Source organism: Anolis carolinensis, chromosome 1 (genome assembly GCF_035594765.1).
Source record: "Anolis carolinensis isolate JA03-04 chromosome 1, rAnoCar3.1.pri, whole genome shotgun sequence".
Lineage (NCBI taxonomy): Eukaryota > Metazoa > Chordata > Lepidosauria > Squamata > Dactyloidae > Anolis > Anolis carolinensis.
In genome coordinates this window covers 51,774,339-51,795,356 of record NC_085841.1, presented here as the reverse complement: position 1 = coordinate 51,795,356, position 21,018 = coordinate 51,774,339, and the positions used below count along the sequence as shown (strand labels likewise).

General features: G+C 40.3%; 1 protein-coding gene across 3 annotated transcripts in view; it reads right to left on the bottom strand.

The window, feature by feature from the left end:
- The window catches only part of strn (striatin), a 62,019-nt gene extending 44,289 nt beyond the window's left edge, over positions 1-17,730 (bottom strand). For 2 of the 3 annotated variants that reach the window (XM_008125572.3, XM_008125582.3), the window contains exons 1-2: positions 17,203-17,730; positions 1,837-1,940 (exon numbers count right to left, since the gene is read on the bottom strand). In XM_008125572.3, coding sequence (XP_008123779.2) covers positions 1,837-1,940; positions 17,203-17,538 — 440 coding nt within the window. In that variant the 5' untranslated portion in view covers positions 17,539-17,730. The remainder of the gene's footprint in view (positions 1-1,836; positions 1,941-17,202) is intronic. The other variant, XM_008125576.3, reaches the window with a different exon arrangement.
- Between the last annotated feature and the right edge of the window lie 3,288 nt (positions 17,731-21,018).

Below are 21,018 nucleotides of genomic sequence, written 5' to 3'. Positions count from 1 at the left end.
CCATGCAATGTTTTGTTGTGCCAGCTGTCAGCTCTAGTTTGTAGTGTGGTTTTCTTGTACTGGTTTTTTTGTCTCCTGTGCTTTGAGGAGTTTCTGATTTTTGACTTCAATCAAAGCAGGTTCTTCACTTTGCTTTACATATTCTGCCAGGGCATGTTCTTGATGTTGTTGTTGTTGTTATTATTATTATTATTATTATTATTATTATTATTATTATTATTATTATTATTATTAAGTTATTGTTGATACTATATTGTTTTGGTTGACCCTCCTTTTCCACTTACAGAGCTAGTTTACTGTTTTCCTTTGAAATATGGTAAATATTCAATAACATTTAACCTACTAATGCCTCAATTAATGTAATTTGATTGGTATCTATTTTTATTTTTGAAATTTACCAGTGGCTGCTGCATTTCCACCCTTGGCTTATACTCGAGTCAGTAAGTTTTCCCAATTATTTCTGGTAAAAATAAGGTGTCTCGGAGTATATTTGGGTTGACCTATACTCAAGTACATACGGTATATTCTTTATTTAGAAGCTAAGTATTGGGCATATGAATATTGTCTGAACCAAGTGAAGAATCACACTGATCTTACAAGCCAGGTCTGGAGAACACAGATCTCTCTAAATGTTTCTTGATTGTGGCTCCCATATCTTATCACCAGATACAGTACGTCTATGACTGAAGGGAGTTGTCATTCAACCCTTATATTTCCCACCGCTGGCCTACCCTATGTGGTATTAGGGATCTTAAGCAAAGTTAAACTTGCACAGAATCAGGCTGTTTGTTGTGAAGAGGATGCAGCTCTAAGCACCCTTTCAGGAAATTAAGCCGTAATGAAATCAGTGGAATTTACTTTCAGATAAACATGAGCAGGATTGAGTTATATGTCTCATTAGAATAAACACAACAAGTTTGTTATATTTAATTTAAATATAGGAAGATGTCTTTAGTAAGATTTAATTCCAACCAGCTATCTAGAACAGAACATGTGAAATGGACCTCAAAAAAATCACGACAGACCTTTCTTTTAATTTGCCTTGATTTTACTGTGTCACTAACAGAAACAAGATATGCAATTTATAGAAAGGAGTCTAGGTAATTTTTCTGATTATTTTCCACATTACAGTTCACATAACCTGACAGCTTATTTAGTCCTCCAGGCTTTTTCTGGGTGAATTACTTCTTTAAATTGTAATCTAATTATGCTGCAGGCTCTTTCTCAACTAAACACAGTTCAGCTATGTCAGCACTGAACAGCTCATATGACATCATACAGTTCAAATGATTTGTTCCAATATAGATTGTGCATTTATCAATAATGTTTTATCAACAAAGGCACTGTCAACTCCTGAAGTAGCTTTACAAAAAGACATATTGACCATTTATTTGTACATTTTCCCAACTAATCCTTTCTAAAATTTATTGCACATTATTAAACAATAGAGTACTCTTATTATTTGATAAAATAGTAATTTGACTAGTTCCTCGCCTAATGCATTTACAGAACTGACATTAAATTAATCCTTTCTAAAAAGACCTATTGATACCTCCAAAAACATTTTAATTAATGTGGAAAGATGGTCTCCAATCCTTGAGGTGAGCAGTGTTAAAATCTGGATACTTTTTCTGAAATGGCATGCATAATTTTGGTATAACTGCTTTTTATAAGTATACTGTTTTTGTTGAACATTTAGAGAGGCTTTGAACATGGTTAAAAACTATTTCATAGTTTATTATTTTGAGGTGGAATAAGGAACAGTGCTTAAAAGGCCACTGTTACCATTCCAAGACAGAAAAGGGTTCCTGTATTCACAGTAATCATTCACAATACCTTTCTTGTTTAAGAGCATATTCCAACATTTTTATTCTCCGCACTAGATCCTTCTTCAAATTCTCTTGACCTTTTCTTTCCCCTTGAAGGAAGGCAATTTGTGCCTGAAAGAAACAACAAATTACAGAAAAACTTATAAAGAAATCAGTTTGCTTCCCTCTATTCTATGACACAGATTTTTTATTTACAATATTAGTCAGAGGAATGTCAGGGATATTTAGGGTGGTTAGCTATCATGTCATGCAGTACCTTTCAGACTATCTGGGAAAGGTTTGTAGCATAGCTTTCATAGACTCAAAGCTTGTCTACACCAATGAAAAAAAAGTGAATCCAGAGTAGCGTTGGGTCTCAATCACCTGCAATTCATATTATTCAGGTCCAAAGCTGCCCTGGATTCACCCCACTAGCACCACATGTACCTGAAATATACTAAACTGAAATTATAATACTGTTCACATCACAATTTTAAATTAGCATCTTTTTAATCTCTTCTTCTTCTCTGAAGTGATGTGCTTACTGCTGCCTTCCTGGCCAAACCGCTTCCAATTAGAGCCTTGCTGGGGAAATGCCTTGCTTGGACATCAGAATGAGAGTACAGCTGTGTATCAGTGGTGAGGAGGTAGCCCAATGGACCCACACGCTGTTCATTTTAGGGCTGGGCACCTTATTCTAAGCAAATTATTTCCCCAGCGGGACTGTGCTGGGAAGTTGTCTAGTCAGGAGGGCAGCAGTGGCAGTAGATATGAAAAGAAAGGCAGAGTCAAAGACCCACATGCACACACAATGCCTTCTAGTACAAAATTACAAGAGAAAGGAAGGCAATGGCAAATCATTTTGGAGAAAGTGATTTGCCATTGCTTTCTTCCCCAACCCCCTGCTGCTTCCCAGTGCAAAATAAAGGAATCTATGATGTCAAAAGTATACACCCTAGCAATTAGCACTGGATATATAAAAACTGGCAATGTTTGACATCTAGTACTCTGTCCTGTCCTTTTACCCCAAAACACTTCAATCTAGAAATGATACACAAGTAACAAAACACAACAACAGAACAAGTTTTCCTGGAAACTATAGAACAATAAATGAGTTTTGATATATTCAAAGGAACCCTTTCACTGCTAAAAGGGTTGCACATCATGTGCCAGGATCAAGCCAGCTACAAAATGAGAACCATTTCTTGAATCGGTGTAGACGGGTCACTTAGCCCTCAGTCTAAATAATCATTATCACCTCACAGCTCTCTTGAGCCTGGCATACAGTGTAAAACTCCTTTAGCAATGAAAGACTTTATTTTAGGATATACCAAAGTTCACCTCAGTCTATTTCATCAGGACTCTGCAAAAGTTGATACTACAAACTTCTATCAGTTTGTCTCAAAGGTGCTACAAGATCTCTTTGTATACTGGCACAGACTAACATGCCCATGTCTTTGAATAAGACCTCAGTAGGATTGCCAGCTACCCATTAACAGAGGACAGACAATTCTCACTGCAGAGTCACACCCTCTAAACATATTCACTTATTAATAGTTATAACCGTAAATTCCTCTGCATAAATATGTTTTATATATAAAAAGAAGAGGCTGTCAAAGCAGAAGTCTGATTGCACTCGTAAGCTTGCTGGTAGCTGTAAATAATGAAGGACATGTGAATTAAAGTTTTATTTTTGTAACAAAATTGAGGAATATTGATTTTTACCAAATATGAGCTACTAGAGTGTTTTCGGCTTTTTAAAATAACTATTATACTAAGGAAGAACAATGAACCTCAGCACAGAGAAATAGGATGTTGATATTCTTCAACTGCACAGTAACCATCATATACAGAAAGAGGTCGTGGAATTTTTGTTCTGGACGTAACAAAGGTACTGATTTGGCAACACATGATTTACATGTAACAAGCAAGATGAAGAGCATTGAAACTCTTCAAAGAGTCTCATAATCTGTGGTGATAAGGACATGACAGTCAAAGATATCTCCATTTGCCAGAAATAGGCCTTTGAACAAATGTACTTAAGTAGGTACAAGAAAAACCTAAATTTGATTGTGTGCTGTTTCAGTTTGTGAGCAGAAAAAATATTTTGCAATATATGGAACAACAAACTTCTAAAGTTGTTCTGCAGCCACTCCTAAAAAGGATTGTGACATACCAATTCATATACACACCCTAAAATGATCACCAACAGGTTTTGCAAAGCCTTCTTGGCTATAAGGTCAGAGTCAGCTGTCAAAATTTCTTATGCGCGTGGAATGAGGTGTGGCATGAAAAGTAAAACTACTTGACATATTTTCTCTGTGGTTAAAGCACATTATCTTCAGTTTTCTGAGCTCAACATTCATAACCCCACAGGTGAAACTCATTTAAAATCTCTCAGATTAATCAGAAGTTGGAAGAAAACACCAAATTTAAAGTTTGATAAGCAAAGCAGAGCAAAAGGCAGAACTAGTTAACAAAGAACAATGTGAAAATTTCAACCATTAAATTATACCAGTTTGAAATGTGCTTTCAATCAATACTATAATATCCAAGATTTTTCACACTAACATGTCCCAAAGCATTAGGATGTTCAGAAATGCATTTTGTCAAGCACTACTCTGATGTGTAGGCAGACCTTGCTATAGCATCCTGCCCTTTCACAGATTCTCAGGCTCTCTCCGACATTCATGTAAATTGTTCACCATTTTATATAATACATGTTGTTTTATTACACCATTGTACATATATAATATGATTTGAGCATCCACAAATGTTGGTATCCATGGGGAGGCCTGGAACCAAATTACAGAAGATACCGAGGGCATCTATGTGTGAACATACTTTCAAGTCAACTTATGGTGACCCCATGAATTTCATTGGGTTTTCTTAAGCAAGCAGCACTCAGGAGTGCCTCTGCCTAGTAAAGGTAAAGATTTCCCCTGACGTTAAGTCCAGTCGTGACCGACTCTGGGGGTTGGTGCTCAACTCCATTTCTAAGCCGAAGAGCCGGCGTTGTCCATAGACACCTCCAAGGTCATGTGGCCAGCATGACAGCATGGAGCGCCGTTAGCCTCTGCCTAAAAACCTCCAAAGAAGGAGCCTCCACCACACTCCGGGGCAGAGTTCCAGCATCAAACAGCTATCACAGTTAAGAAGTTCTTCCTAATGTTCAGGTGAAATCTTCTTTCCTGTAGTTTGAAACCGTTGTTCCATGTCCTAGTTTCCAGGACAGCAGAAAACAAGCTTGCTCCCTCCTCCCTATGACTTCCCCTCACATATTTATACATGGTCATCATATCTCCTTCTCAGCCTTCTCTTCTGCAGGCTAAACATGCCCAGCTCTTTAAGCCGCTCCTCATAGAGCTTGGACACAGTATTCCAGGTGTGGTCTGACCAAGGCATAATAGAGGAGTAGTATGATTTCCCTGGATCTAGACACTATGCTCCTATTTATGCAGACCAAAATCCCATTGGCTTTTTTGATGCCACATCGCATTGTTGGCTCATGTTTAACTTGTTGTCCACAAGGACTCCAAGATCTTTTTCACACATACTGCTGTCGAGCCAGGCATTCCCCCATTCTATATCTTTGCATTTCATTTTTTTCTGCCTAAGTGGGGTATCTTGCATTTGACTGTGTTGAACTTCATTTTGTTAGTTTTGGCTCATCTCCCTAATCTGTTAAGATTGTTTTGGATTCTGCTCCTGTCTTCTGAAGTATTAGCTATCCCTCCCAATTTGGTGTTGTCTGCAAACTTGATGATCGTGCCTTCTAGCCCTTCATCTAAGTCATTGATAAAGATGTTGAATAGAACCGAGCCCAGGACGAAACCCTGCAGAAATCCACTTGTAACTTCTTTCCAGGATGAAAAGGAAGCATTGGTGAGCACTGTTCATTCACTTAGCCAATTACAGATCTGCTGTTAAGATTATTTAGACATACTTAACCTTTAAATCTCAAAACGTTAGCTTTCTCCTCATCTTTTGCTGCACAATCTGAAAAATTCAGGCTGTTTAAATTGTGAAGGAATGTACCCACTTACTATTTTTCATTATAATGAATTATATGAGTATTTCCAACTGAGTGTACTATATAAGCAAAAGAGCAAGTGTGCACATAGACATTGTGATTAAATATGCTCTCTAGCAATTCATCCATTTCTGTAATAAAGCTGTAGTTAATTAGGAGGTGTCAATTACCCTAAAGGCACCAGATCCTATCTGATCTTGGAAGCTAAGCAGAGTCAGTCCTGATTAGTACTTGGATGGGATACTGTCAATGAATATCAGGTGTGGTAGGTATATTTCAGAGGAAGGAAAGGGCAAAGTTACCTCTGAATCTTCCTTACCTGAGAGAACCTTATGGAATTCATGGGATCGCTCTAAGTTGACAGGGGACTAGAAGGCACACACATGTCAAAAGCATTATCAATGTTGTTTGTCAGTGATGTATATATAGCCTGAAGGAGAGTGGTATTATTAGAACAGGCAATGATTATGCAAACAAAAAAGGAGACAGAATAAATTGTTATTTAAAGATTAGGCAGGAGCTTCACATATGTTAGCATCAATATGGGAGATTTCAAATGATTCAGAATGCATTCTGTTCATGCGTTTTTACTGACAGCTTTAGTTTGAATGAGATGGTTAAAACCACAAGTAAAATGTTGTTGTTGTTGCTGCTGCTGCTATAATTGTTGATGTAATATTTCCTTTTGCCCCATCTTAGGACTAAAGGTGGCTTACAACAGACAAAAACCTGAAAAAATTACTGAAGTTAAAAAGTGACTAAATGATTAAAAATTTAAAACAGTTAAAAACATAGAATTTTGGTATTAGAATGAAAGAAAATACAAAGCTACTCAAGTGACAGGAGACCACTTTGGCAACGAAAAAATGAATCGATGCCTCAACACATTTAGTACCAAGAATAAAAGTTTATACTCCTAATGCATCACTAGCTGTACTAAAGAATCTAATTTCAAGATGCCTCTCCATCAACATTCAGACAATTCAGTGGAGATAGGATGGTTACAAAAATATGCGCATCTGTAGCCAAATGTAGAAGATTACTTTTGTGTGTGGATTTCCAAAGTGGAACTGGGAAGGGAACAAATTAACAGAATTTAACAATAATTGATGGAGAAAGAGATAAAATGAATTAGAAGGACACTACTAATCCCACCTTGTGTACAAATGAAGTTCTCGTGATGAATCAATATTTTTTCACCTATCTGGAGTGTCATTCATTTGCTATCTTTTAAACACTTAAGAAATTAAATGTAACCAATATTCTAAGCAAGCATGGCACAGTGGTTTGAGTGTTGGACTAAGGTTATAGAGTGCCAGGCTTTGAATCCCTGTTCAGCTATGCAAACCCACTGGGTGACCGTAGCAATTTATATTATCCCTATTTCAGAAGAAAGCAATGGAAAACTCTTTGTGAAGATGTCCTGTCAAGAAAACTGCGATAGTCATACTAGTTTTGCTGTAAGTCAGAAAGCAAACCTGAAGGCAAACAACAATGACAATGTACTGATAGTGAGGAATTTCTCCTTTTGACTACACTCCATCCTTTGTATCCCCTCTGTATGCTTAGTTTTTAGCTTAGTATAGTTTAATGTTTATTTAGTTTTTAACTATACCTAAAGTGCTGATTGTATTTTATTGTCTTGAGTTTTATTATGCTTTAATTGTCTTATGTTTTAATTGTTATTATTGACTATGTCTATTTCCTTTTTGTCCTAATGTACCTGTATGTTTTATATCTTGTTGTTAGCCACTTGGAATCCCCGATGAGGGAAAAAAGAAGGATATAAATAAATAAATAAATAAATAAATAAATAATATGCTTTTATAATGTATGTTGCACTGAGAGCTACAGGAGGAAGGCAAACATTGCTTCCTCACCAACTTCTTCCTCCACTGATTCCTTGTTGTCTCTAAAACAAAAGGAGTCCTTCTCTTTTCAGACATGAAAGACATCCACTCTTATTTCAATTTATACTTTTGTTTTTCTTTTCTTCTCCACATGGTTTACAAAGGATTTCCACCAAAGCCTAGTGTCTACATGTATTTAAAATAATCCTAAAATGATACAGAAGGTCAAAGGCTATATTTGCAAAATCTGTGCGTAGACACTATTCAAAGCATTGGTATGAAGAAATTTAAAGCCCTTTATGGCTCCAATGGAAGAAAAAAAAACTCTCCCATATTAGCTTGCCTTTGGCTTTATATCATTTCTGGAGGTTCATCTCCAGGTTAATAAAAGGACAGGAAATGATGACCAAGGAGGGGGACTTCTCTGGTGTGGTTTCTCTCTGCACTGGCAAAACACCCTCCAGGTACATAGTACATTGCTGCTTTTAATTCCAAGCCAAAAAACAAACAAACCATGTCTTAAAAACATTTAACCATTACAAAAAAAGATTCAAGTTATTTTAACTAGTGGGGCTTTTTTTAGGTCAATGTTTCCTGTGACACTATGTTGTTTTCTACTTATACAAAGGACTGCTTATTTTTAACTTTATGATTGTTTTAATGAGTGGGGTATATGGTTATTGAATATAAATGAACAGGACATTACACAAGTTATCTTCCAACCTGTCCTCTAAACACAGACATCATTAGCTTGATAATGGATAGAATTATTATGGAAAGGAATAAAGCAAGCTTCTCTCTAGTGGTGAACGTACAGTTCAATAGTACAAGCTTTTGCTAACATTTTACTTGCCTTTCACTGCAAAAAGAAAAGCAGTCAAGAGGACTAGGCAGAGGAGGTAGACCAAATTACTATTCATCTATGGACAGTGTTTAAATGAGTACATTTGCTCATAAATATTGCTATGGCAGTATGATAATCCCTCTCTCACACAAACAGTGGGACAAACAGTACCCCTGAATTAATAATACCATCTGCCTGTTTACAGATTAGAGCACTTCTATTCCTAGAAGAGGAGAAGGAACATTGAGATGTCAGCTCCCCAATATGACATCTTTTCATTAAGACAGAAAAACTGTACCATCAAATAGCAACTCCAACAAAAATTCAACTAGCTTTCCAAAGTTGACTATACCACATTTCATTCTTGGTATATCGTCCATTCTGAACAATCCTATGCATAAAGTTCACTTTGCTCAATATAACTTGTTGATAAGTAAATGCACACAGAATTGCAAATATCCAAGAAACTGTAGCACAAAAGAATATCATTCTAAGATAACAGCAAATGCTGGCTACAGCTAACCAGAGAGTTAACAGTTAATTCTATAAATCATGACAGGCTTGTGAGCTCCCAATCTATGTACAAACACACAAGCTTGACAAAATTCCAGTTGAATGATCTCAGTATTTTTACAGGAACCTCTAACTCAATTGCTTTTTCCTCTATTCTACTATTATATTACAGTTGGGTTCCCCCCCTGTTGTTAATATTTGTTGTAACATTATGCTTCTTCTGGAGACAAAAAAAAATGCACTGGTGCAATGACAATAAAGATCTCAGCTAGGAAAGCATAAAAATCATAATCTTTAAAGAGGGTTGTCATGCACTCCTCCACTATGCCTACATTATATTCAAGTATCAGCCACATTAGGTAAGGCACAGAATATGATATAACACTATGTACCTCTAGAGGCACATTATATAATGTCCAAGTTTTCCGCTGAAGTGAATCTTGTATCAGGCATGTTAGCAGTTAGGCATTCAGAACAATTCTGCAAACTGCATGTAGTTTCACTAAATATCATTTCACATCTAAGAAATATAACTGGTCTCTTTTTTTACGGCTTGGTTCAATAAGTACAATCAATATTTTATATCTTCAGTGTTTTATTGTACTTGCATACTGTTAACTGTAGGTGGCACCTAATACTAGACAAGACTAGAATTCTTAACTCTTCTAAAGTCTTAATATCTTCTGTATATTTACAAGACGTACATTTTAAAAGATACAGTACAATGAATCTGGAAGAGAACTGTAGTTCCTTCACTGATGTTACATTACAAATTCACATGCTGTGATGTGATGCATCAAATCCTATTATAGTCAATGGGACTTGGTCCCCAATAGGTGTGTACCACCTTGCATAAATTAACAATTGAGACAAAAAAGTTATATGTTATATGTTGACATTAAAGAAACATATAAGTCCTATGGTTCATCATTTTTAAATATAAAAAAGGGAGAAAAATCCAAGTAGAAACACAAACACTTAAATCATTCAAAAGGATATGGCAGGTAGTAGCGAAAAAGTTTCATTCCATAAAACCAGAATACACAAATGCTACCTGAACTAGTATTTTTTCTTGTTTTATTATTATTAATAATAAATAAATAATAATAAATTTATTTTTATACCTTGCCTCCATCTCCCCGAAAGGACTCGGGGCAGCTCACATGGGGACAAGCCCAGCAAACAACATCGGTTAAAAACACAGGTTTATTCTCAATTATTTCTCCAACCATGTGGTAGGCAGCTATTCTACTCTCAAATATTGCTAAAGAAAATTTCAGAGGATTCTATTAAGAATGGTTGGAGGGGAAATTATTATTATTATTATTATTATTTGCATCAAATTATACACTGACCTCTGGCTTAGAAGACTATTCCGCAAAATGAAACAAGAATGTGCTGTTCCAGTAGACGAAGGGTCCCCAAACTACGACTCACTGGCTGAATGCAGCTCTCCAAGGTCATTAACCCGCCCCCTGCCCTAAACTTTAGACTTAGGGTCGCCCTAAATCTGAAACAATTTGAAGGCATACAACAATCCTAATTAACTTGACAGTCTCATCAGCCAAAAGCAGGCCTATACTTCCCACTGAAATACTGATAAATTTATGTTGGTTAAAATGGTTCTTTATTTTAAACATTGTATTGTTTTTTCATGGGTTTTTTTCACACTACAAATAAGATATGTGCAGTGTGCATAGGAATTTAAACTACAGTCAGATCCTCCAAAAGTCTGAGGGACCGTGAAACAGCCCTCTGCTTTAAAAATTTGAGGACCCCTGCAGTAGACTTTGCTCACTCCAGAAAAATTAGAATCCAAAAGATTCAGTGCCCTAAGCTAGCATTTTTCTGTCATTTATCCCTCCACAAACATGATCCAGAGAAAACCTGTGCATTCATACTCAAATGTAAATATAAATATATTCAAATGGGTATCTTCTCAAGTGTACAGATGATTGTGGTCAAAGTCACATTCAAGTTCATATATTTGCATGACTCATCACAATGTAAGTTTATATCTAACATTAGCTACATGTTTTAAAAGAGGATGGTGAATTCTTATGCAATATGGAGCACAACAGATATTTCCATCATGCTGTGTGTTATCATCTAAAGTTTTGCAAGAATCCACTAAAAAGTAAAGCAACGTAGTAAAGGTGTTAAATCACTTGTTGAACAAAATACACAGTGAGCCTATTGACTTTACTACAATGTATGTTGTCTGAAGATGTAAAGTAGAGGGTGAAAAGCATATAGGCTTTCAAATGTCATTTGAAAGAATCTTTCATCAATGTATGCTAGCAAAAGATGTGGGGATATCTGGAAGACTGTATGATCTCCCCTCGCCTCTGATCTAAAACTAATAAGAGCTAGTTGTTAAAATATGCACGACATAAACTAGCATCCTTCATCTCTAAATTAATGTTGCCAATATTAGGTGAACATGCACAAGCACAACAAGAATAGATGGGTAACTCTGTTTTTAATCCATGGACTTTTCCATGCCTTTCCCCGCATAAATCTATTCTGTCATATTTATGCACTGATGTGAGTGTTTCTATATCTGCACATTTATATTTAAATATTTTTGAAATAATATACTTCAAAATCCACAACTCTAAACTACTCATAACTCATTGAGTTTTATCTGTAAGTATGCACTTTTAAATATATTGGAATCTAAAATATGTTTTATATGTAGTTTGGAAACTTTCTGAGTTGAGAATTGTACCACAAAATTCATAAAGCACAAAATCCAAAACATTGCTGTTTGGCCCAGGATGTATGGATAAGGCCAATTCACTTCAAAACATGGACCAAAAAAAATCCAAAGGCAGCCTTATCCTTCCATCCCACTCCCTGTGCTTAATGATACTGGAAAAAAGTTTATATATGCCATACAGTCCAAAATGCTTGCAATTATTGACAGCAGCTAACCTTACTTTCACTATGAGTTCCTAAATCTCAGAATGCCCAGATCTCGTAGATAGAAATTACCTCACACCAACTACTAAAGAATTGTAACTAGATATGATACTTATTTTGACAACAATATAGAACCATATTGGTAGTGCAATGGCTATGAGAATGATCAATCTTCCTATACATTTTACAGTTGGCTGTTTGCTGTTGCTGTTGTTGTTGTTGTGTACCTTCACATTTTATGGAAACTCTATGGCAAATCTATTTCTTGGCAAGATTTGTTTGCCTTTGCCTTCCTCTGAGTCTGAGAAAGTGTGATATGCCCGAGTTTATTCAGTGGTTTCCATGGGTGAAAAGGGTTTTAAATCCTATTCTCTAGAGTTACAGTACAGAACACTGGCTCTCACAAGTGTATGTAGGTAAGTCAATACCAACCTTAAGGAAAGCTTTATCCTATGTGCTGTTATACTTTAGGTTAAAGGTTTGGTTCTGAAAGACCTCCATGGGCCAGGACTGCTCTTTTAATCTTATTAGTAAATAGATAGGGGGTAAGAGCAGAAAAACAGGAAGGAAAAAGCCTTTACCGAGTAACATTTGAAGGCTATTAAAAAGGACTTTCAAATTATGGAATCATAAGACTTGTAAATGAGGAAATGACTACAAGGGCCATCCAGTTGACCCTCATTCTGCCATGCAAGAAAACACAATCAAAGACTTTCTGACAGACGGCCATGCAGCCTCTCCTTAAAGACTTCCAGAGGAGAACTCCACCACACTCCAGGGCAGCATATTCCACTATGGCGAACAGATCTTAAAGTCAGAGTGTTTTTCTTAATGCTTAGGTTGAATTTCTTTTCCTGTAATTTGATGTGGCAGGCTTTGGAAATAAATGCCCAACATTTTTCTCTTTCACACATCGAAACACTCTCCTCAGGAATAAAAAATACATCACAACCCATATGGCCCACAGTCCAATGCAAAATCACCCTAAAAATACACCCATCAATCACATGCCAACTTCATCCTCCTGTGATTAAAAGTAACCCACAGACAGATTCTCTATTCTGGTCTCTGGTAATAAAAGTGACATAATCCTGGATGGCTCTACAAGGCAGAATGAATGCAGTTTGTCATTGACTGAACTGACATGGCTCAATGCTATGGAATCCTGGGAGGTGTAGTTTTACAAGGCCTTAAGTCTTTTCTGCCAAAGAATGCATTCATTTCACAATACGGATGTACACTTGTTCTTGTCCTCCTTCCACAACTGCCTACATGAATCACCTCCCCCAATGGACTCAAAGGAGAAGCACTCTGCAGATGTAGATGAGAACTGTTGTTTGGCAGAAGAATAAGGACTGGCTGAATCCCCCTCCTTCCAAAAGAAAACTTTCGAGACCATTAGCAAGGGAATGAGGATGGGGAGAGATGGATGAGGTGAGGTGAGAGCGAGGGATGCATCTCCACTGTGCAGTTGGACACCACTTGAACTGCTACAGCTCAGTGCTAAGAAACCATGGGAGCTATCCTTTTAGGAGGCTGTTAAGCCTCCTCTGTCAAAAGAGGGCGATTACCTCGGCAAACTACAACTCTCCATAACTTTGATTCCATGCACAGAGGATTCCATGCACCTTGGATTCCCCTGAATAATAGTTTAAGGGAGGGATCTTGGGCACAAACGTCTGTTCTCTGGGTGTTTTGGACTTCCAACGCCCACAATTCCTAACAGCCGGTAAGCTATCGAAGGCTTTCATGGCTGGAATCACTGGGTTGCTGTCAGTTTTCCAGGCTGTATGGCGATGTTCCAGAGTTTATTTATTTATTTACCACATTTATATTCCGCCCTTCTCACCCCGAAGGAGGCTCACAGCAAAGACACAATTCGATATCTTGATTACAATTAAAAATGAAACAACATATACTTTATAATCACGTAATTAAAACATATAACTTAAAATAGTTACATTAAAATCACAGAGTCAGAAAGCATATTTCAAGAGTCATTCCAACTGTTAGTTGCACTGTTCATTATTGCACTCAGACATCACTGTAGCACTGAAATGTCAGCCTTCTCTCCTGACCTTTCACCCATATCTATGGCAGGCATCCTCAGAGGTTGTGAGGTCTGTCGGAAACTAGGCAAGTGAGGTTTATATATCTGCTGAATGTCCAGGGTGGGAGAAAGAACTCTTGTCTGTTGGATGCAAGTGTGAATGTTGCAATTAACCACTTTGATTAGCATTGAATGGCCTTTCAGCTTCAAAGCCTGGCTGCTTCCTGCCTGGGGGAATCCTTTGTTCAGAGGTGTTAGCTGGCTCTGATTTATTCATGTCTGGAATTCCTGTTTTCTGAGTGTTTATTTACTGTCCTGATTTTAGGGTTTTTTAAAAAAATATCTGATAGTCAGATTTTGTTCATTTTCATGGTTTTCTCCTTTATGTTGAAATTGTCCACACGTCTGTGGATTTCAATGGCTTCTCTGTGTAGTCTGACATGGTGGTTGTTAAGAGTGGTCCAGCATTTCTGTGTTCACAAGCAATATGCTGTGTCCAGATTGGTTCATCAAATACTCTGCTATGACTAACTTCCCTGACTAAGTTAGTCTTCAGTGCCTTTCATGTTCCTTGATTCGTGTTTGGCCAATGCTGTGTTTGGTGGTCCCTATGTAGATTTGTCCACAGCTGCATGGTATACGGTAGACTCCTGCAGAGGTGAGAGGATCCCTCTTGTCCTTCATTGAACGTAGCATTTGTTGGATTTTCTTAGTGGGTCTGTAGATAGTTTGTAGTTGTGTTTCTTCATCAGCTTCCTTATGCGGTGAGTGGTTCCCTTGATGTATGGTAAGAATACTTTTCCTCTAGGTGGATCTTTTTCTTTACTCTCATGGCTTGTTCTTGGCCATGAGAGTAAAAAACAAAGATCAACCCAGAGGAAAGGAGGAAACCAAGAAAGGAAGAAACCATGAAAAGGAACAAAATCTGGCTCCTAGTATTTAAAAAAACTTCTAAAATCAGGACAGTAAATAAAGAACCACAGTCAGATTTTGGCCTGCATAAATTGTATAGTGTCCCTAGATGCAGGGAAGTTATGCTATAATAATAATAATAATAATAAAACTTTATTTATACCCCGCCACCATCTCCCCAGCGGGGACTCGGGGCGGCTAACATGGGGCCATGCCCAAAGCAATACAATATAATAAAATATAAAACAGCATATCATAACATAATTAAAAGTAATACAATAGATAATAATAGACATCACATCAAGAAATCAAGAAACAGTAAAACAAGAGCAGGCCGCATGAACACAAAGATAAAACCCGGAGTGAGAGGGACAGAGGGGTACTCCAATGTGGACAGGGACATATGAGAGTGGGGCAGTTTAGAGGATAGATGTTCGGGGGGGAGTAACACAGAAATATATAACAGAAATTACTCACCGAAAGCACAGCGGAAGAGCCATGTTTTCAGGTCTTTCCTAAAAGTGGGAGCTTGCCTGATTTCAGTAGGCAGTGAGTTCCATAGTCAGGGGGCCACAGCAGAAAGGGCCCTCTCCCTTGTACTCACAAGGCGGGCCTGGGATATAGACAGTGGTGATAAAAGGGCCTCCCCGGATGATCGTAAAGATCGGGCAGGTTTATGAAGGGAGATACGGTCACGGAGGTAGGTGGATCCCAAACCGTTTAGGGCTTTATAGATGATGGTCTGAACCTTGAATTGGGACCGGAAGATGAACGGCAGCCAGTGGAGCTCCTTAAACAAGGGAGTGGATCTCTCCCTGTAACTTGCCCCCGTTATTAATCTGGCAGCCGAGCGTTGGACCAATTGTAATTTCCGGGCCGTCTTCAAGGGAAGCCCCACATAGAGCGCATTACAGTAGTCCAGTCTAGAGGTAACTAAGGCATGGACCACCGTGATCAAGTCAGACTTCACAAGGTCTGACTTCACGTAGTCAGGCTACCCCTCTATTCTGCCTTGGTCAGACCATATCTGGAATACTGTGTCCAATTCTGGCCACAGGTTGGTTCAAGTGCTCTGCTGTGGAGTCCTCCAGGCAGTAAGAAGTCAGACCTTGAAGCTGAAAGCCTATTCAATACTAATCAAGGTGACCAATTGAAACATTCACACTTTCCTCAAACAGTCTAGAGTTCTTTCTCCCACCCTTAACACTCCACAGATATATAAACCCCACTTGCCTAGTTTCCAACAGACCTCACCACCTCTGAGGATGCCTGTCATTGATGCATGGGAAACGTCAGGAAAGAATGCTTCTGGAACATGGCCATACAGCACGGATAACTCACAGCACCCTGGTGATTCCGGTCATGACAACCTTCGACAACATCACTTGAACCAGAGCTGTAGGGATGGGTTAGGGGTTCAAACCCCTTCTGAATTTTTTCAGGTTTTTTAAAAATACCTAGTTTACTCATGAATTTTAACTGATTGACCAAATCCCCATGAGGGTCCACTGAAGTTTATCTGTCTTGAGTGTCCACTGAAGTTTATCAATGTAGCCTGATTTCTAAATTATGTTGCGTTATGGAACTACTCTTCAGGATTCGCTCAAAAAAAGTTTCAACCACACACACACACCGATTTTTTTTTCTGGCTATGGCCCTGACTTGAACTGCCATGGCTCAGTGCTAAAGAACCATGGGAACCATGTTCCACAGATATATGAACTCCACTTGCCTAGTTTCCAACAGACCTCACAACCTCTGAGGATGCCTGTCATTGATGCATGGGAAACGTCAGGAAAGAATGCTTCTGGAACATGGCCATACAGCTCGGATAACTCACAGCAACTTAGTGATTCCGGCCCTGAAAGCCTTCCACACACAACTTGGAACTGCCAGGGCTCAGTGGTAAGGAACCATGGGAGCTGTCCTTTAGGCCTTTAGCCTTCTCTGCCAAAAGAGGGGAGGTTACCTGGCAAACTACAACTCCCAGGAGTCCACGGCTTTGATTCCATGCACGGGGGATTCAATGCACCTTAAATTCCCCTGAAGAATAGTTTAGGCGAGGGGCCCTGAGCAAACTTGGGCCCTCCCTCCGGGTGCTTTGGACTTCAACTCCCACCATTCCGAATAGCCTCAGGCGCTTAAGCGGCTGAGGGGGGAAAGGAAAGGGCCTGAGGATGTTCTGAATGGTGGGAGTTGAAGTACAAAGCACCCGGAGGGAGGGCCCAAGTTTGCCCATGCCTGCATTACTGAGGAGGGACACGCACCTGCAGCTCGGCCCGCTCGGCCTCCCACTCGGCGCGCTCGGCCTCGAAGCGGCCCCATTCGTGCTGCAGGAAGTGGAGGATGCCGGGGACGCTGTACTGAGCCCGCGCCGCAGAGGCCGGCACCGCCGCTCCCGAAGAAGGCGACGAAGAGGAGGAAGAGGGGGGCCCCGCGACGCCACCCGCCGCCGCTACGGCCGCTGCCGCCGCTGCCGCCGCCGCCGCCTCCCCGGGCTCAGCCCCGGCCTGAGAGGAGGAAGCGGGCGGCGGCGGCAGGAGCAGCGCGTTGTTGTTGTTGTTGTTGCTGAAGAAGACGCCGGGCCCCGCCTGTTCGTCCATGGCCGGAGAAAGAGAGCGAGAGAAGGAGAGAGAGACCCCTCCCCGCTCTGCACAGGCAGTAGCAGCAGCGGCGACAACGACGCCTCAGCCGCCGCCGGGGAAGCGGCGACCAACTGGGCGCGCCCGTCCCCCGTCAGCGCCTGACAGCTAACCGCCCCCGCTGGGTGCTGCTGCTGCTGCTACGGCGCCCCGCGAGGGACAAAGTGCCGCGCGCGCTCTTCTCTTCCGCGCGGACAGGCCCGGGGCATGGCGGGAAGTGTAGTTCCCTTTCAGCCTATCTATTTACATCAGGCATGGGCAAACTTGGGCTCTCCAAGTGCTCTGGACTTCAACTCCCGCAATTTCCGTTTGAAATCCAAAACACCTGGAGGACCCAAGTGTGCCCACGCCTGCTCCAGAAACTTCATTTTCATGACTGCCACAAACTATGCTGTTGTTTTGTTTTCTTGTCAGGAGCGACTTGAGAAACTGCAAGGCGCTTCCGTTGTGAGAGAATTGACCGTCTGCAAGGGCGTTGCCCAAGGGACGCCTGAAAGTTTTGATGATTTTACCATCCTTGTGGGAAGCTTCTCTCATGTCCCCGCATGGAGCTGGAGCCGATAGAGAGGGAGCTCATCCGCGCTGTCCCCGGGTTGGATTCGAACCGGCAACCTTCAGATCAGCAGTGCAACCCTTAAGTCATCAGTCCTGCCGGCACAAGGATTTAACCCATTCCGCCACCGGGAGCTCCATATACGTGCAGGGTGAAATAATCTCTAGGTCCTCAAATATGTCCATTATGGTTCTAAAGTAAAGGTAAATGTTTTCCCCTGACATTAAGTCTAGTCGTGTCCGACTCAGGGGGTTGGTGCTCATCTCCATTTCTAAACGAAGAACCGAAGTTGTCCATAGACACCTCCAAGGTCATGTGGCCAGCTTGACTGCATGGAGCGGCATTACCTTCCCGCAGAAGCGGTACCTATTGATCTACTCACATTTGCATGTTTTCGAACTTCTAGTTTGGCAGAAGCTGGAGCTAACAGCGGGAGTGCACTCCACTCTCCGGATTGAAACCGCCAATCTTCCAGTCAGCAAGTTCAGCAGCCCAGCGGTTTAATCCACTGCACATGGTCTAAACATGGTCAAAGGCTTGCTAAAAAAAACTCCATGTCTTCAATTGTATATGGAAAGATTGTAAAGTGAGGGCTAACCTAATCCCCCTTCGGAGGGCATCCCAAAGTCAGGGGACCACCAACAAGATATTCAACAAACCAGGTTGAATTGGTTGAGACTGGATGGGATACCCATTGAAAAAATAAATAAATAAATAATCTTTATTTATATTCCAGTCTATCTCCCCAGAGGGACTCAGGGCAGATTCCAACATACAAAAAAGGCAAACATTCAATGCCTTAATGCAATGGTTCTCAGCCTGTGGGTCCCCAGGTGTTTTGGCCTAAAACTCCCAGAAATCCCAGCCAGTTTTCCAGCTGTTAATCCACATATGAAAACATTAGAACCTACCATCATTAAATTATTATTATTATTATTATTATTATTATTATTAATAACTTTATTTTTATACCCCACCTCCATCTCCCTGCAGGACTCAGGGCGACTAACATGGGGCTGAGCCCAGATAATCACAATAAAACAGAAAATACATACAAAACAGGCATCATCAACGAGAAAATTTAAACAGAATAAAACATCATTTTAAACAATAATGCAGTAATTAAATAAAAATCACCATATAAAAGCAAAACAGTGATTAAAATAATAAGAGAACTGGGCAAAAGTGCGAGGAGTGTATAATTAAAAACCTAATGAGGTAGATAATAAAATGCTGTAATATTAAATGATAGATTCAGAGGTGGAGGTGTAAATTAAATAAAACATAATCAAACAAAATTAGGTAATAATGTAAAACCTAAACATTGATTTACAGAAGCCAACCAAAGTTCACAAGGTCATATGGGTTGATTGTGTGGCCAATGATGACAGCTGGGCCAACATGGACTAACAGAGCCGGAATACAACAATACTTCTCAACCTGAGGTCAGTAGTGATCTCTTAATATCTAGCTCTCCTCCTCTCCGTATGCTAGTGAGCATAAGTAGGTCTTCAGTTGTTTTTTGAAGGCAAGGAGGGAGGGGGCTATTTCTTTAGGGAGGGAATTCCTGAGGTGGGGGGTGACTCTCTCTCTCTCTCTCTCTCTCTCTCTCTCTCTCTCTCTCGTTAATAATAAATAATAATAATACTTTATTTTTGTATCCCGCCACCATCTTCCTGAAGGGACTTGGGGCAGCTAACATGGGGCCAAGCCCAGAAAAGACAAAGCGTAAACAAATTAAAATATAAAACAAAACGATAAAATAACAAAGCAGTATAAAATCAAAAACGAATTCAAGCACAATTATACAAATATATAAAGCAAGAAAAAAAGTTATAAAACAATATCAGTTTCACATCTAATAAAGTGGGGGTCAAAGCAAAGTGTGTAATAACTAGGTTATTCGATAAAGTGCCTGGCCGAGTGTCCCAAGGTTTCCTAAGGTGGCCTTAGGGGTAGGATGGGGTGGGACAAGGGATAAAGTGCAGAATAGCAGCATGGTTGTCTAGGGGTCTGTTGTGTCTTGTTTAACTGAAAGCACACTGAAAGAACCCTGTTTTAAGTTGTTTAATAAAAGCAGACAGGGTTGGGGGCCAGCCTAATCTCCCTGGGGAGGGAGTTCCAGAGCCGAGGGGCCACCACAGAGAAGGCTCTCTCTCTCGTTCCCACCAACCGAACCTATGATAATGGAGGGAACGATAGGAGAGCCTCCCCAGAAGATCGAAGAGATTGTGTGGGCTCATAGGGGGAAAGGCAGTCACGAAGGTAGGCGGGTCCCGAACCGTGCAGGGCTTTGTAGGTGATTACCTGCACCTTGAATTGGGACCGGAAGGTGAATGGCAGCCAATGGAGCTTCTTAAACAAGGGGTAGACTGCTCCTTGTAAGTTGCTCCAGTTAGCAGTCTGGCTGCCGATCATTGGACTAGTTGTAATTTCTGGGCCGTCTTCAAGGGCAGCCCCACGTAGAGTGTGTTGCAGTAATCCATTCTGGAGGTAACTAAGGTGTGGACCACCAGCCGTACTTCGAATGGTGGTGGGACCAAGAGTAGGGCTTCCTCTGCCGACCACAATTCTCGAGCTGGTTTGTAAGAGGAGATGTGATTGGTCAAATAGCCTGGACCCAATACGTTTAGGGCTTAAAAGTTAATGACCAGCACTTTGTATTTAGTCCGGAAGCAGACCGGCAGCCAGTGGAGCTGCCGCAACATGGGAGTGGATCTCTCCCTGTATGAGGTTCCTGTTAGTAATCTGGCTGCTGATCTCCAAACCAGTTGAAGCTTCCAAACTATCTTCAAAGGCAGCACCACGTAGAGAGCGTTGCAGTAGTCCAAATGGGATGTGACTTAGACGTGGACTACCATGGCCATATCTGGCATCTCAAGGTATGG